The sequence below is a fragment of the Budorcas taxicolor genome, chromosome 12 (genome assembly GCF_023091745.1).
Source record: "Budorcas taxicolor isolate Tak-1 chromosome 12, Takin1.1, whole genome shotgun sequence".
Taxonomy (NCBI): Eukaryota; Metazoa; Chordata; class Mammalia; order Artiodactyla; family Bovidae; genus Budorcas; species Budorcas taxicolor.
The window spans coordinates 28796447-28810039 of NC_068921.1; the positions used below are offsets into that span (position 1 = coordinate 28796447).

General features: G+C 42.4%; 1 protein-coding gene across 1 annotated transcript in view; it reads right to left on the minus strand.

Annotated features, from left to right (window-relative positions):
• Positions 1 to 13593, minus strand: part of FRY (FRY microtubule binding protein) — a 328020-nt gene that overhangs the window by 7210 nt on the left and 307217 nt on the right. Inside the window, exons 57-60 of the mRNA XM_052649908.1 lie at positions 12178 to 12367; positions 8813 to 8962; positions 7311 to 7409; positions 5438 to 5521 (exon numbers count right to left, since the gene is read on the minus strand). Of these exons, the coding sequence (XP_052505868.1) occupies positions 5438 to 5521; positions 7311 to 7409; positions 8813 to 8962; positions 12178 to 12367 (523 nt within the window). The remainder of the gene's footprint in view (positions 1 to 5437; positions 5522 to 7310; positions 7410 to 8812; positions 8963 to 12177; positions 12368 to 13593) is intronic.

Sequence of the window (13593 nt, forward strand, 5' to 3'; positions counted from 1 at the left end):
ATCATAGACTTGTTAGGGAAGGTTTCTGTATGTGGTAAGAGATTACCACAGCCTGACAGAACATTAAAAAAAAATCTACTTGGCCATTTCTAACTATGGGTCAATACATCTTGTTCTGGGTTTTCAAAATATTTAAGGATCTTCTGTTTCTAATCACCGATAACAAAAACCACTTATTTTAAAACTCTTTCCAAAAAACCTAAATTATCAGTTGAATATGTTGTACTTAACATAAGGTACAGTATACAAAAAATAAAACTATCAAATTATTATTAATAAAACTATCAAATTATTACTATCTTCAAACATAAAGTAGCAACTGCCTCACCCCCTGCCTTCTAAGGGTCTCTTCTTGTCTAGTAATTGCTAGTAATACCGTGTGGGTCTGGCACATTGATGACTGCTGTATCTAGTCTACTGAGTATTTTTTTTGACCCTGGCTGTAAATACCTTTTAAGGCTTTAAGCCTGTGATACGGATTATACAACCCAAGTTATTTACTATTTTCAAGGAAACTTTATAACCATTATGCTAGACATTTTTATAACCAAACCTTACATACTACTGAAAGACAGAGTCACACAAGAAAGGATTACAGGGCTAGTCTTAAATCTACACGTACAGAGTCTCCACTATGAAGACTTTTTAGAAAACATCAAATTTGATTGAAACGTTAGTAAGCACCTTAGCATGTAACTGCTTCTGCCATGGAATTTACTTTCCAGAAGCATGGAAAGAAGCAAGTACTGAGCAATTACAGGGTCTTATGTGAAGAAACTGCTGTCTTTTTACTGGTTTCCGAAACAAGGTTGTAATCCCAGAAGGTTGTCAGATCAGCTAAAGGAAAATCTCTGTTCAATGAAGGCCAACGAGACTTTCTGACTCCAGCCTCGTGCTAAGGAATTTCATTGTCAACAAATTCCTCCTACCTGGCCCTCAGGGACAAAATTTTGTTTCTTGGGAGCTGGCCAATTTGAGGAACACCAGTTCTCAGAATCCTTCTTACACACTCCTTTTTAGGTAGGCTAGTCCAAGCTGCATTGATATTTACTCTCAAAAATCCTTTCCTTGGCCTCAGGCTGGGACTGAGTTTGCATTTAGAGCTTCAAAAAGATAGTGAAAAATGCCTTTCAAGGAAAATGTTGAGCTTTTTCCCCACCCTGTGCTAATATTTTCTGGTATCCAGGTTGTAAAAATAATCCCTTGAGAAATCTTTACAGATGTATTTATTTTTGGTGATTAAAGATTCTTTTGAAAATGTGGAAATGTCACTGTTTTATTTGAAAATCACAAGGATTTTCTTTAAGGCCCTGTTCCTGTACACCTGATACGGCTTGATTTATTGAACTGGACTTAGAGGTATGTTTTCTCAAAATGAGAACAAAAATTAAGTCAAGATATTAAGAACCCATCATAGACAAGGTAGCTTTAAAGCCTAGACATCAGCGGTAGCACAGCTATTCTTGTTTCTCTGTACTCTGCTCTGAAAGGAGTGCTTTGCTTATGACAGCTAGTTAGGTGAAAAATCTAAGAATTTTTCTTCTTTTTGGCATGCAGGATCTTAGTTCCCTGACCAGGGAGCAAACCTGCCCCTCCCTGCATTGGAAGTGTGGAGTCTTAACCAATGAACCACAAGGAACGTTCCTCTTAGAAATTTTTGACACGTCAGAAGGTAAGTCACAGTATTACTGTTAATATATGGGGCTGTGGTTTTCACCATGTTTAACCTCTGAAAGTCACTGGTTTAAACTAAACTCGATAGAATTTGGAAAATCTAGCTAAGTGTTGAAGCTTTCCTACTTTGGTGTTGCATGCGTCGCTTCAGTTGTGTCTGACTCTGTGACCCTAGGAGCCCCTAGACTCCTCTATCCATGGGATTCTCCAGGCAGGAGTACTGGAATGGGTTGCCATGCCTTCCTCCAGGGGATCTTCCCATGCCAGGGATCGAACCTGTGTCTTTTATGTCTCCAGCATTGACAGGCAGGTTCTTCACCACTAGCACCACCTGGGAAGCCCACTCTGTGTTACACAGTTGCCTGTAACCTCCTGAGCAGGTAGAAACAATATGTTCTCACCATTGCTAATATCACTTGGCTCTGGCACATTGACGACTGTTGTATTACATTTATTGAGTAGTTCTTTTGGACATTTGTCATGAATATCTTCCAAAATTTTGAAAGATAAATATGTTTTAGTCTCTAATATAGATTGCACAGCTTGAAGTATTTACTTTTCAAGAAAACTTCCACTTCAGGAGGCATTTCCTTAGTCAGTCTAGAAAAGAGATTCCTTATAGAGAACGACTGACTATCTGAAGTTTAATGGGTTACAGTTTAGCTGGAGAAACATCTTGTCTTGTTCAACATTTAGCTTGTTCAATCTGTAGAACAGAGGTTGCAGGCTTCTCCCATTCATGGATTAGGCAGGGATAGGAAACATAGAACCAAGAGGGTTAGTGTCCAAGAAGATTCTATGATGATTTGAATGTAATAAGATAAAATGTAGTGGGGCTAAATGTAAATTATTGTATTTTGAGTCGAGTGTTCAAGTAGTGCTCAGAAATGGCTGTGAAATTCCATGTCCATCAGCTAAAATCACTTATAGTAGATGAAGCGATGACCTCTGCAGCTTTCCCAGGGCCTAATTCACTGAAGGCTTGAGGCTGTGGCCTGGAGATCCCAGAGCTGCGACGCTTTACCCCGGCCTACGTTTCTATGAACTTCAACTCCCCAGAAGCCACTCCACAATGAATTCCATGGGCAATGGAGAGGTCAGTGTTGGCTTTTAAGTCATGTAGAGATGTGTCTGTCTTCAGGATGTGCACAGGTGGAGAAGACACTGGTAAAGCCATGTCTGGGACTCACACGCCCGCCTTGTTTTACATCTTATTCACTGTGTGCTGTGCCTCATTCTAGAACTGGTATTGTAGTCACCCAGTAGCCTAAAGTATTAACTAATCACGCCTGCCTTAAAAAAACAAAAAACAACTTCTGTTCCAAAATCCTTCTCACATATTAGAAGCACTTTTCTCAGGAGCGTGGTTTGTTCTGTTTTGTACACGCACTGGGAATCCTCCAAGGTTCTTTCCAGGAGGGAGCCCAACATGGGGGCCCTTGCGTCTTAGTACACAGAGATGGTTCTCACAGCAGCGAAGAGGAACACTGGTGTTTTTCTTGAAAGGCACAACTCTTTCTACTTGGCATTCACTTCCCCATTTTGGGGCCTTAGGTACAAAGGCACATGTTCCTATCATAAAGAAAACAACATCGTGATGGTTGGCTCTCACCTGCAGGGTCAGGAACTCACTGGGTGGTGGAGAGCCACCCAGCTCAAGGTGGCTGCCACTGCTGCCACTTTAGGAAGGCAGGCCTGGTATTGCTAGCTTTTTTTTTTTTTCAGTTTTAAGAGATGCCAGAAATGCTGTTTTGAGGGTATGTGTGAACAGTTTCAAGTTTAAAATGTTGAGTCAATTAAAAAACTTGTACAAGCTGAATAAAACATGTCTGTGAATTGGTTATAGCTTATAGGCTACCTAAGTGTAAACTTTCCTCATTAATTTGATGTCACAACTTTACACTGAGAATAGACAAAAAATCAGAAAATATTCAACATCTAGAAAACAATTATATTCTCTTCCACAAATTCCACAGTAATTTCTCACTTATGTCACTTGTTAAGAATGACTAGAAATCAGCTACTGGCATTATGGGGCAAGCCTTGGGGTCAGGAGACTTTCACATGCCTGGCTGTACGTGCTCATCATCTCTGGCCAACTGACCTCTAACTGCTCAAGAGTTTGCTAGGTTTAGTAAGGTAAGTACTAATCCTTCCACAAAGTCCACACTTCTTTGAAATAGAATATACATGTGGAGTAATTTCTGGCATGTTGACTTTGCAATTTATATCCAGATATAATTTTATTTTCCCCAGACATAGATTCTTCAAGTGAAAGCTAACTTCCTAATCCCTGCTTCCATCTGTCCTCATGCAAAGAGTGCTCAGAATAATGTGTACCATCAAACTATTCCAGAAGACAGAGAATCTGGCTTAAAAAAGAGAGCTGGAGTAAATCACTGGAGGATAAGCGGTGCTCTGAGGTCAAACACTTGTTGGGTTTTTCTTTGGAATGGAAGCCAAATAAATGGTAGCTCTAATTAGAAAAATAATCTCCCACCAAATCTGGACATAAGATCAGTATTTAAATAGAGCAACACCATCATTTCTCCACAAGGCCCACCTTGAAGGTGATTTCTCATCCTTTGAAGGCCCCACACTCTGACATGCTTTTCTCGATGTGATAGTGTAATTACAAGCGGACATCTCTGCCTTGACCAGTAAGTAGCCTCCTAACCTGTCTTCCCAAATCCTCACTTGCTCACTAGGTCTATTTCCACAGGAGTGTGGGAGAGCCCCAATCTACTCACAACCTCCTGTTAACAACTTTTAATTGGTTCCCACTGATGTCAGGATAAGCACCCAAGCCCTGCATGGTCTGGCTTCTGCAACTTTTCTCCTGGTCACTTCCTACCTGCCCTGCCACACAGGCTCCCTTCAGTCCTTGCAAAGGGTCATTTTCCCTGCCACTTCGGGGCCTTCGCAGGCTTGCCAGGCCCCTGCCTTCCACCCTGCATCCCTGGCACACTCCAGCTCAGAGCTGAGATCTCTGCCTGAATGGCACCTCTGTGGAGAAGCCTTCCCGGAACTGCCCTCTTGTTATGAAAGGATATAGCAGAGAACCTGGCCTAACTCACTGTTCCCACCTTTCCTTAATGGCCCTTGTCACAGTTTACACCCATATGACTGGTAACGTCCATCTCCCTGAATAGATCAGAAGCTCTACCCAGGCAGAATTCACTGCTTTACCCACCATGGGGGCCACTTGGCAGTAACTATAGAATGAGTGACTTCACGCTTTTCTGCTGAGTTTCCTTTACAAGGGTGCACACATTTATAAGCTAGCTGGACTGAGGTGTGTACTTAAAGCAGTTCTAAATGAGAAGAAAAATCTGAGTGATTGCTGAAAGGTCAACAGAGACTTTTTCACTGAAAGAACTAAGTGGTTCAGTGAAGAATTAATGATTTTTTTTGCTCTTTTTAAAATTTTTAATTGAAAGATAATTGCCCTATGACATTGGTTTTATATTCTGAATGAAGAACAGTTTTATTAGGAAAATGGTTAGTATAGTTAGTGTCCAGCAGAAAGGTTATTTTTATACTTCTGCTTTTCCAAAAAGAAGACCCTCCCCCAGCAATCCCATCAACACACCATCATACTTGGCTCTAATGTCATTCTTGCTTACTGTACAGGTCTCGTGTGAATATATGGGATGATGCTTCCTCCCTCTTCCTTTTTCAAGTTCCACGCTTCTTGGGTATATCAAAACCAACACACAAAGTCAGAGCACAGAACAGATAAACTCTAACGGGTGTTTATTACCTTTTCCTCTGAGTCCCCTGGTTGACAGGTAATTACTCCATCTCTTGATCCTCCTGCAAATGTCGCCTTACAATTTGCAAGCCACTGTTGTCAGAAAGAGACATAGGTAAATTCAGTGCTGTCTTTAAGAATCTGTTTATCATCAATTCTGTCAGGGAAAATATAATAGATTAAGTTTCTAATCACAGTAAGATAAAATTTTGCTGCAATGACCATTTGAAAAGTTTTTGGTTAAAGATTAACAATTTAAAATTAAAATACCTGTTTATATGGGTTCAGCAATGGCCATTTTAAAATTTAAACATTTATCATGTTATTGTTGTGATGTATCTACCCTGAAAAGTAATGTCACTAGACCACTCCAAATGTTTGTATAAATTAAATAAATCCACATACAATTAGAAACCTTTCATATGACTGAGATTAGGAGACAGGGCTGGTACATCTTCCCAGGCTGGGCCAGCCTGGGCCATGCAGCCTGACTCTGTTATGTTGAGGCGGCTTCTATGGGGCAGGTCTGTTTAACTGTAAGAAACACCTTACAATAATAGCCTAGCTATTTAAAGATTCTGCCAGCTTAACTATCTAGTATAGTAACTAGTATAGATGTGAAAGGAACCTTTGGGTAGAAAACAGTAAGCCCTTAAGAGCTGAAACTCACACTTGACATCAAAAGACTGGCTTGTTTACCAACCAGAATTAAAGGATTACTTTTATTAACTGATGCCTGAGAAGCTGGAAAACAGTGACAGTGAGAGAGCCACAGAAATAGAAGACAAAGGGAATTGCTGCAATAGAATGTCAGAACTCTCTCTTTGACAGTCATGGAAATATAACAAGAAACAAAAACCCAGTAACTTAAGAATGTATGTCTTCTGTGTATGAGGTACTTGTGCAGGGCAGTTTACATACACTATTTCTATTTCAAAGGCAATATTGAGTTGGAGTTAACAGCATGAACCTTTGAATCCCACAGACCTGGGTTTAAATAACCACTTTTCTACTTCCTAGCTAATGAGAAGAGTAATAGCAACTCCCAGGGTAGTTGCAAGCATTACAGGATTTGAGAGAGATAACTCTTACCAGGTTATTGGATATATAAAAAGGACTCAGGAAAATGACAGCTGCTGTGACTATTAGAGCATATCACTGTCTTATAGATGATGAATCTGAGATGACAGGAGGTTAAGTAACTTATCCAGGGTTACTAACCCTTAAGAAACTGAGCTGCAGTTTGAGTTCAAAGTCCATCTGACTTCAAAATCCACGATCTTTTTATAGTGCCTGGTCTACGATGGGAAGTGCTCCCTGGAAATTACACGCAAGTTTTTGTTGGAAATCAGGAGGTCTGCATGGATGGTTTCTGAATCACTTCTGTCTGTAACATTTTACAGTTTACATCTTTGAAGGAAGGAGGAAGAAAAGAGCAGGAGCTGAGGCCAAGAGAAACCACGGTGATGGGGAGAGACAGCTACTGAGAGTGGTGGAGAGAGAGGAGATCCATCTCAACCAGTTTTGGGTGAGGCGAACACTGGAAGGATGCAATTAACAATTTTATTAATAAATTTCTGAGAAAAGAGAGGTTATAATGTTGATGAAGTGATACATTATACAGATAGCCACTTTCCCCAATTTCTTGGTTAGAAAAATTATAGGGCTAAAATTGAAAGCTGAAAAATTTCTCTTTTGTAGGTATCATTTTTATATAATCCATACTATTGATAGTTCTAACACCATTAAGTTGGAAGATAAGTCTGTCTTCTCCCAAAAGGGCCTCTCTTGTGTTATTCACGTCCCCTCCCAAGAGTTCATGGTGGTTGGGTTCATTTGGTGTTAATGAAACTTATATGCTAACAGAGACACAGACGCTTACTGAGAGAGTGGCCTCTTTTCTGTTGTTGTAGGTATCCAAATATTCTTGCAGTTCTAAAACACTGAACTTGAGCTTGTCCAGAAGTCCACAAGAAAGGAGCTAATAAAGACAGGAAAATAATTTGTATTAAAATAACTTCCAGAGAGACGCCTAGACAAAGGCATGGCTACACAGAGAGAAAAGAGAAGTATATTTAGATGTAATATAGAGTGTGTCGGGGGTGGCATCTGTGTTAACAACCTGTACAGTTTGTAATTTTGCTCCATTCTCAGAAGCAACTGCACTTGAATATGACTTGCTAATTTAAATTTCCTGTGAAGATACCCATTTTCCCCGTATCAGTTTAGACAGACAGATCTTAACAAGCATTCTACAGAAGCCTGCATTAAGAACTGGCATCCATTTTATGCATGGACTCCAGTGTCTTCATCCAGTAACACTCCAGGAAATGTGAAGACAGACCTCCAACTAGGTCTTTGTATTTAATTTGCATTTTAAATCATTTAAGATGGAAAGATTTCTCATATTGTATTCTTTGCTGCAAAACAGCCAACCACTAATCAAGTTCCTGGAAAGACCGACTCTTCAGAGACTTTCAGAAGTGAAGCACATCTTCACTGTCTCTGCTGCTCCTAAGTCGCGTCAGTCGTGTCCAACTCTGTGCGACCCCACAGACGGAAGCCCACCAGGCTCCTCTGTCCCTGGGATTCTCCAGGCAAGGACACTGGAGTGGGTTGCCATTCCCTTTTCCAATGCATGAAAGTGAAAAGTGAAAGTGAAGTCACTCAGTTGTGTCCGACCCTTAGTGACCCCATGGACCGTAGCCTACGAGGCTCCTCCGTCTATGGGATTTCCCAGGCAAGAGTACTGGAGTGGGGTGCCATTGCTCTAAACACCAGTAAGTACTGAGCAGATGAGATGGTTCTGTGATATGCATGGGGGATGGAAAGAGGTGCCCCTCTCCCCTACGGAGAGCTTGCCGGTCTTGGAAGGTTAGCATTGTGTTTATATAGTCACGATTCAGCAGTCAGCCAGCGACTATTTTAATTATCCTTCAAAGTCATCATCTGCAGTGCGGCTGGACGAATCCAGCAAGAGGGTAGGTGGTCTCTTGGAAGAAGAGAAAGTGATGACATGGTGCCTCTGGGGATCCATCTGGCTGGCTGACCTAGCATCATGGGGACTGGCTAGGGCTGCTCTGAGAGGTTAGCTCACCATGTTCACAGCCTTTAGGGTCATCAGAGAGAAGCACCATGGACACAGAGGGAGCACAGAGCTGGGGAGGGGGGGTCTCTCCCTGATCTCCTGCAGTGACGGCCTCAGCTGGCCATGCACAGCCATTCCTGTGCAGACCCAGGCCTCTGGGGCTCCCATCACCACACAGCACTGCTCACACCGGAAGTGTCTTTCCAACAAACTGCAATTGCACATGTGCTTCCCCGAAGTTCTACACTGTCAGCTGGGCAGGCCATTGACCACAGGAGTAGGCCTGGGATACTCACAGTCTCGGCATCCACGAAGAGCGTGGGGCACTCGGAGCAGGAGGTAAGCATCTGGGAAGAGCTGACAAACTTGGATCCAATGCCCCGGAGGTTATCACCAAGGTAACTGGCTGCATCACAGGTTAGGAAGCAGAACCTTTTCTGAATATTCTGCAAGGCAACATAATTACTATTTGTAAAGGCCATGTTTTAACTTAGGCACTAGAAAAAAACTTCTTAGGAAATTATCAAAAATTCTTAGGAAAATATCAAATCAGCACGTGTCCTGCATGTAGTGGCAGGCATGTGTGTGTGTGTGTCCTGCATGTAGTGGCAGGCGTGTGTGTGTGTCTGTGATAGGAACAGAGTGAGTGTCTTAAATGAATAATCACCCAGTGTGGACAAAGTTTCATCCTAAAATGTCATTTCCCAATGTGTGGATGCCCATGTATCTTTTAATTAAGTGCTGCTTTGCTTTTTTGCTGATGGCCAGTGCCAGCCAGAATCTTTTGCCTAGCGTGTTTGTCAGATGAGTAAGTTCTGAGATTACTTCAGTGTGGGTGAGAGGAAAAAGGTCATGAGATACGACTCCTTTCTGTCATTCCCAGATCACAGTTCCCAGAGACAGGAGGACTAAAATGGAGCCACAAAGTCTCTGAAGAAAGAAAGAGTATATTCTGTTTGGGACCTGTCTCTCTGAGAGCTTTGCACATGTCACCTCATCAGTGCTCACAACCAGGTAAAGAACCTGAGGTTAAGAGAGGTCAGAGGATTCAAGATCATGTAAACAGGAAGCGATGGAGTAAGGGTTCTAAGTTCACATCCCTTCCATAAGTGATAATGCTTTGTAAACGTTACTATTCCTCCTATACTGCCTGAAGAAAAACCATAATTAGGAAGAATCTGACTTGTGGGGCCTGTGTCAGTGACAACATGAGAACACTTTTAGCCCCAACTTCCAACTCAAAATATCTTTTAACAAAAAGAACAAAATATTTAACAAAAAAATAATTCCAGATCTAGGCATTGGCTTTCCCCAAAGAGATTTCATACCTTTTGAGTTGGAGAATCTAATCCATGAGAAATCCTCTCTGTGCTGCTATGGGGTACTTAGCAGGTCCCCCAAACAGTAGCAGGCTCTTGGTTCCTTATCAGTTATACTAGATAAAAATGCCAACTGTGCTGCATATTATTTTTATTTAATATATCTGAGGGTCTTGACATAATGCATAACATTATGTCTTATGGTGGTGGTAGTTTTGTGTGCAATTTAAAATACTTGACACTACTGCAGCTGAGAGGAGCAGGAAATGTCATGTATCACCAAGCTATTAAGAAATGACTGGCAGAGTGAGGAGGAGGAGCCAGGTCCTCCAAGAAGTTGGGTTCTTCTCCCTCACCCAAGGATATGGTGAGACCTGGGTTTACATCTTATTGGACCGAGAGGCTAGGAACTTCAGAGCCACCTATGACTTCCATATAAAAACAGCTTGTGATTTGGTGACATTGTGCACACAAATGACAATATTCTAACCCAAGAGCACAGGAAGGAAATAGACTGACAGAGACACTTGGAAAGCCATCCCTGCTGGACCATTAGAAACCATTTCCTTGTTTTTAAAAGCAAAGTATTTTTGCAGTTAACCTCCTCTCTACTCCGTCCAGAATCCAGGGAAACGTGGTGTCCAGACCCACAGGGAAATATTGGGAAGCTAAGCAGACAGCTCCCGTGAGGATGTGGTGAAAGAACAGTAGACCGTGTGTCTGATGTGTGTTTCATTTCCAGCACATTGGAGCGGCGATTCTGCTCTCAATCGCAGAGCATTTGATGGTAGCTGAGAAAGTTCTTGAAGAAAAATGTAATATTAAAAAAAAAATAGGAGAAACAATCTGTACTATTATTATTGCAGATAAATGTCTTAGGAATTGATCCAGTCAACTGATAAAAAAATCCGAACTCCAGTGTTCTTCCCAGTACCCAGCCCCATGTATCAGCTCACATGACAACCTGTTGATGTACTGGCATTAAGTGGAAACTATACGTTTGAGATGTACATTAAAAAAGTTTTTTTCCTACTGCATTTACTGAGCACCTATTGTGAGCCACTGTGCCAGCCACTGGAATCAAAGCAAGACACCATTACCTGCCCTCCCCTGCAGGAGACAGACACCTAAACAGGTAATTCCAACAGAGTGTGGCAGATGCCTGGGATCCCAGATCGGGGGTCCAAGGGGAGAAAGAGCTAAAGGAAGGCCTCATTCATGGAAGTGCCGCCCCATCAGGGATCTGTGTGCATTGGGAGCACAGCTGAGGGAAAACAGGAGGTGATGGTTCTCAGCAGAAGGAGGAGTACTGCTCAGGACTATAAAGTCGAGCATGCAGTCTAGTAACTGCAGGGTAACAGGATCACAGCAGCCAAACATAAATATACATAATTAACCATTACTTAAACACAGACTTTAGAACAATATAATAAATTACATTGTTCCTGAATCTTTACAAATTTACCTCAAATGGTAGCTTTGGGATAGTTTGTTTTTAAATTTCAGTCTGGCTTAATGTTAGGGTGTTTCTGGATTCTTATCTTTCAGCAGCCCATTGTTTCCTGTTTTAAGGCTAACAGTCTCTCCAGCCCCCAGTTCATCTCAGACAGGTCTCATGAAAAGTAAACTGGAAAACTTGAGAGTGGGCTGCACAAATAACAGAGAATATGGAGACACTAGCTATTAGTACTGTTGGTATACACTCCTCTAAGAATGGAAGGGCCTCCAGGCTCAAAAACTGATTTTACTTTTATATTAACTAAATTATGGCTTCCTGAATTTGCAATTATTTAAAGCAGATGATACCATTTTTTCCACTTTTCACATAATTCCTTATTTTCCTATCTCTCCGTTCATGGTTCTTCCTGAAGGTGATCAGAGGGCCCCATTCCTCCATCTAGCACACGTGCCTTTTCTCATGATGTATGTACTCAAGAGAATCAACCTCTCAAAAAGTGTCACAGGCTGGCAGGTTGAAAGAATTCATGGTGAGTGGGAATAAAAGATAAGGAAAAACAACGAAGAAGAAAGAGGTACACCAGAGGTTGAAGTGGAAAGAAGAGATGGACAATGGGCTTGGTTGAAGATACCACCTGTGGTCCCGAAGGCCTGGCTGCCTGCCTGTGCGTGATGACGCCAGTGAGACCTGGAGGGGCCAGCGAGGATCACGTCCCAGTGGCCCGAGCCGCGGAGCACAATGTCTCCATGATGAACAGAAGAAAGAATGAAGCAGAGGAAACTGAGGACAAAGTGTAGTGTAAACCCAGCACTCCCCACTCAAGGGAGAGGCCAGCTGGCTCCCTGAAGAGCTGGCAGCTGTGGAGCCTTTGTGGGCAGCGTACCTTAAACAGGGAGGAGAACACGTGGAACGTGTACACAGCACAGGAGCCGTCCGAGTCGCACATGAGCTGGTTGATGTGGCTGCGCCAGGCCTCCTCGGCATCGTCACAGGCCGTGGGCTGAAAGGCGGCAAGGATGGCCGAGAAGAAGGGCGAGGGAGGGGGCGACACTCCCCTCTCACCTTCCCCGAAGCTGGAAAAAATGCAGACAGTCAGGAATGGCGTCCTCCTTACCTTTGCTGGAAGTGTCAGTTCTCACCCGAGGCACCCCTCCTGCCCGCTCCTCCCATGGGGGTTGCTTCGGGAGCCTGGCTCTCGGTCAGAGGTCTTGAGATTCTGATTCTAGAAAAGAGGATTTTTCACCAACTCTGATTTCCTTTATACAGATACAGGACCGCTTTTTAGCCTTCACCAACTGACCCTCACTTTGCTGCCGGCCTTTCCCCAGACACAGGGCACATTCACTCCTGTGCTTTGACCCATTTCAGTCTTCTTTTTCATTTTTCACTTTAAAAAAATGAGAAAAATTTTGTATCTTTTCACTGTTCCTTTGTGGAGGGAGAGTAATGGTGTATACACATAAATAACTAGGAGAAAAAGGGCAGAGAAAGGAAAACGAGAGAAGAGAAATTCACAGTGAGACAGAGGGAAACAAAGAAAGGAGAGAAAAATAAATGAACTGAAAAGTTAACATTTCTTCTCTAGGTATCACCCTAAGCTGTTTCTCTGACAAAAGGTTATGCATCACCGTAACAGAAAGCCTCTGTCTAGCCATGTCAGAAGCAATGTTCAGAGGAGTGATTTTAGGATTCTGACTTTCTTCTCCTGAAGCAGATCTGTAGCATTATTTATGATATATCCTAGATGCCACATTAATTTTTTTTAAATCTATTCCTTTATATGTTTCTTGTTAATATATTCTCTGACTAGATTTCACTTGTCTCAGAAATGTCCATCTTGAAACTGAAAGCCACCCACTTGAAAAAAAAAAAGTAGGTATGTAGCTTATAAAGAGCCTCTTGTTCTGGTCTTTTAACTCAAGATGGGAAGAACTCCATTTCCAAGCCTTGCCAGGCTTGCTTATTTCAAAGCTTATAAGGTGTGGACCACGTCCCCGAGGGCTCCTCTTTGGCTTTTTATGTTATTCCAGGGCCATAGGGATTCCCTGGTGGCACAGTGGTAAAGAATCTGTCTGCAGTGCAGGAGACGCGGGTTCGATCCTTGGGTCAGGAAGATCCCCTGGAGAAGGAAATTGCAACCCACTCCAGCATTCTTGCCTGGGAAAATCACATGGACAGAGAAGTCTGGTGGGCTACAGTCCATGGGGTTGCAAAGAGTCAGACACAACTGAGCGTCTGAGTACATTATTATTCCAGGGCTCCAAGAATTCCTATAGACATAGCCTTCCTGGTTCTGCAT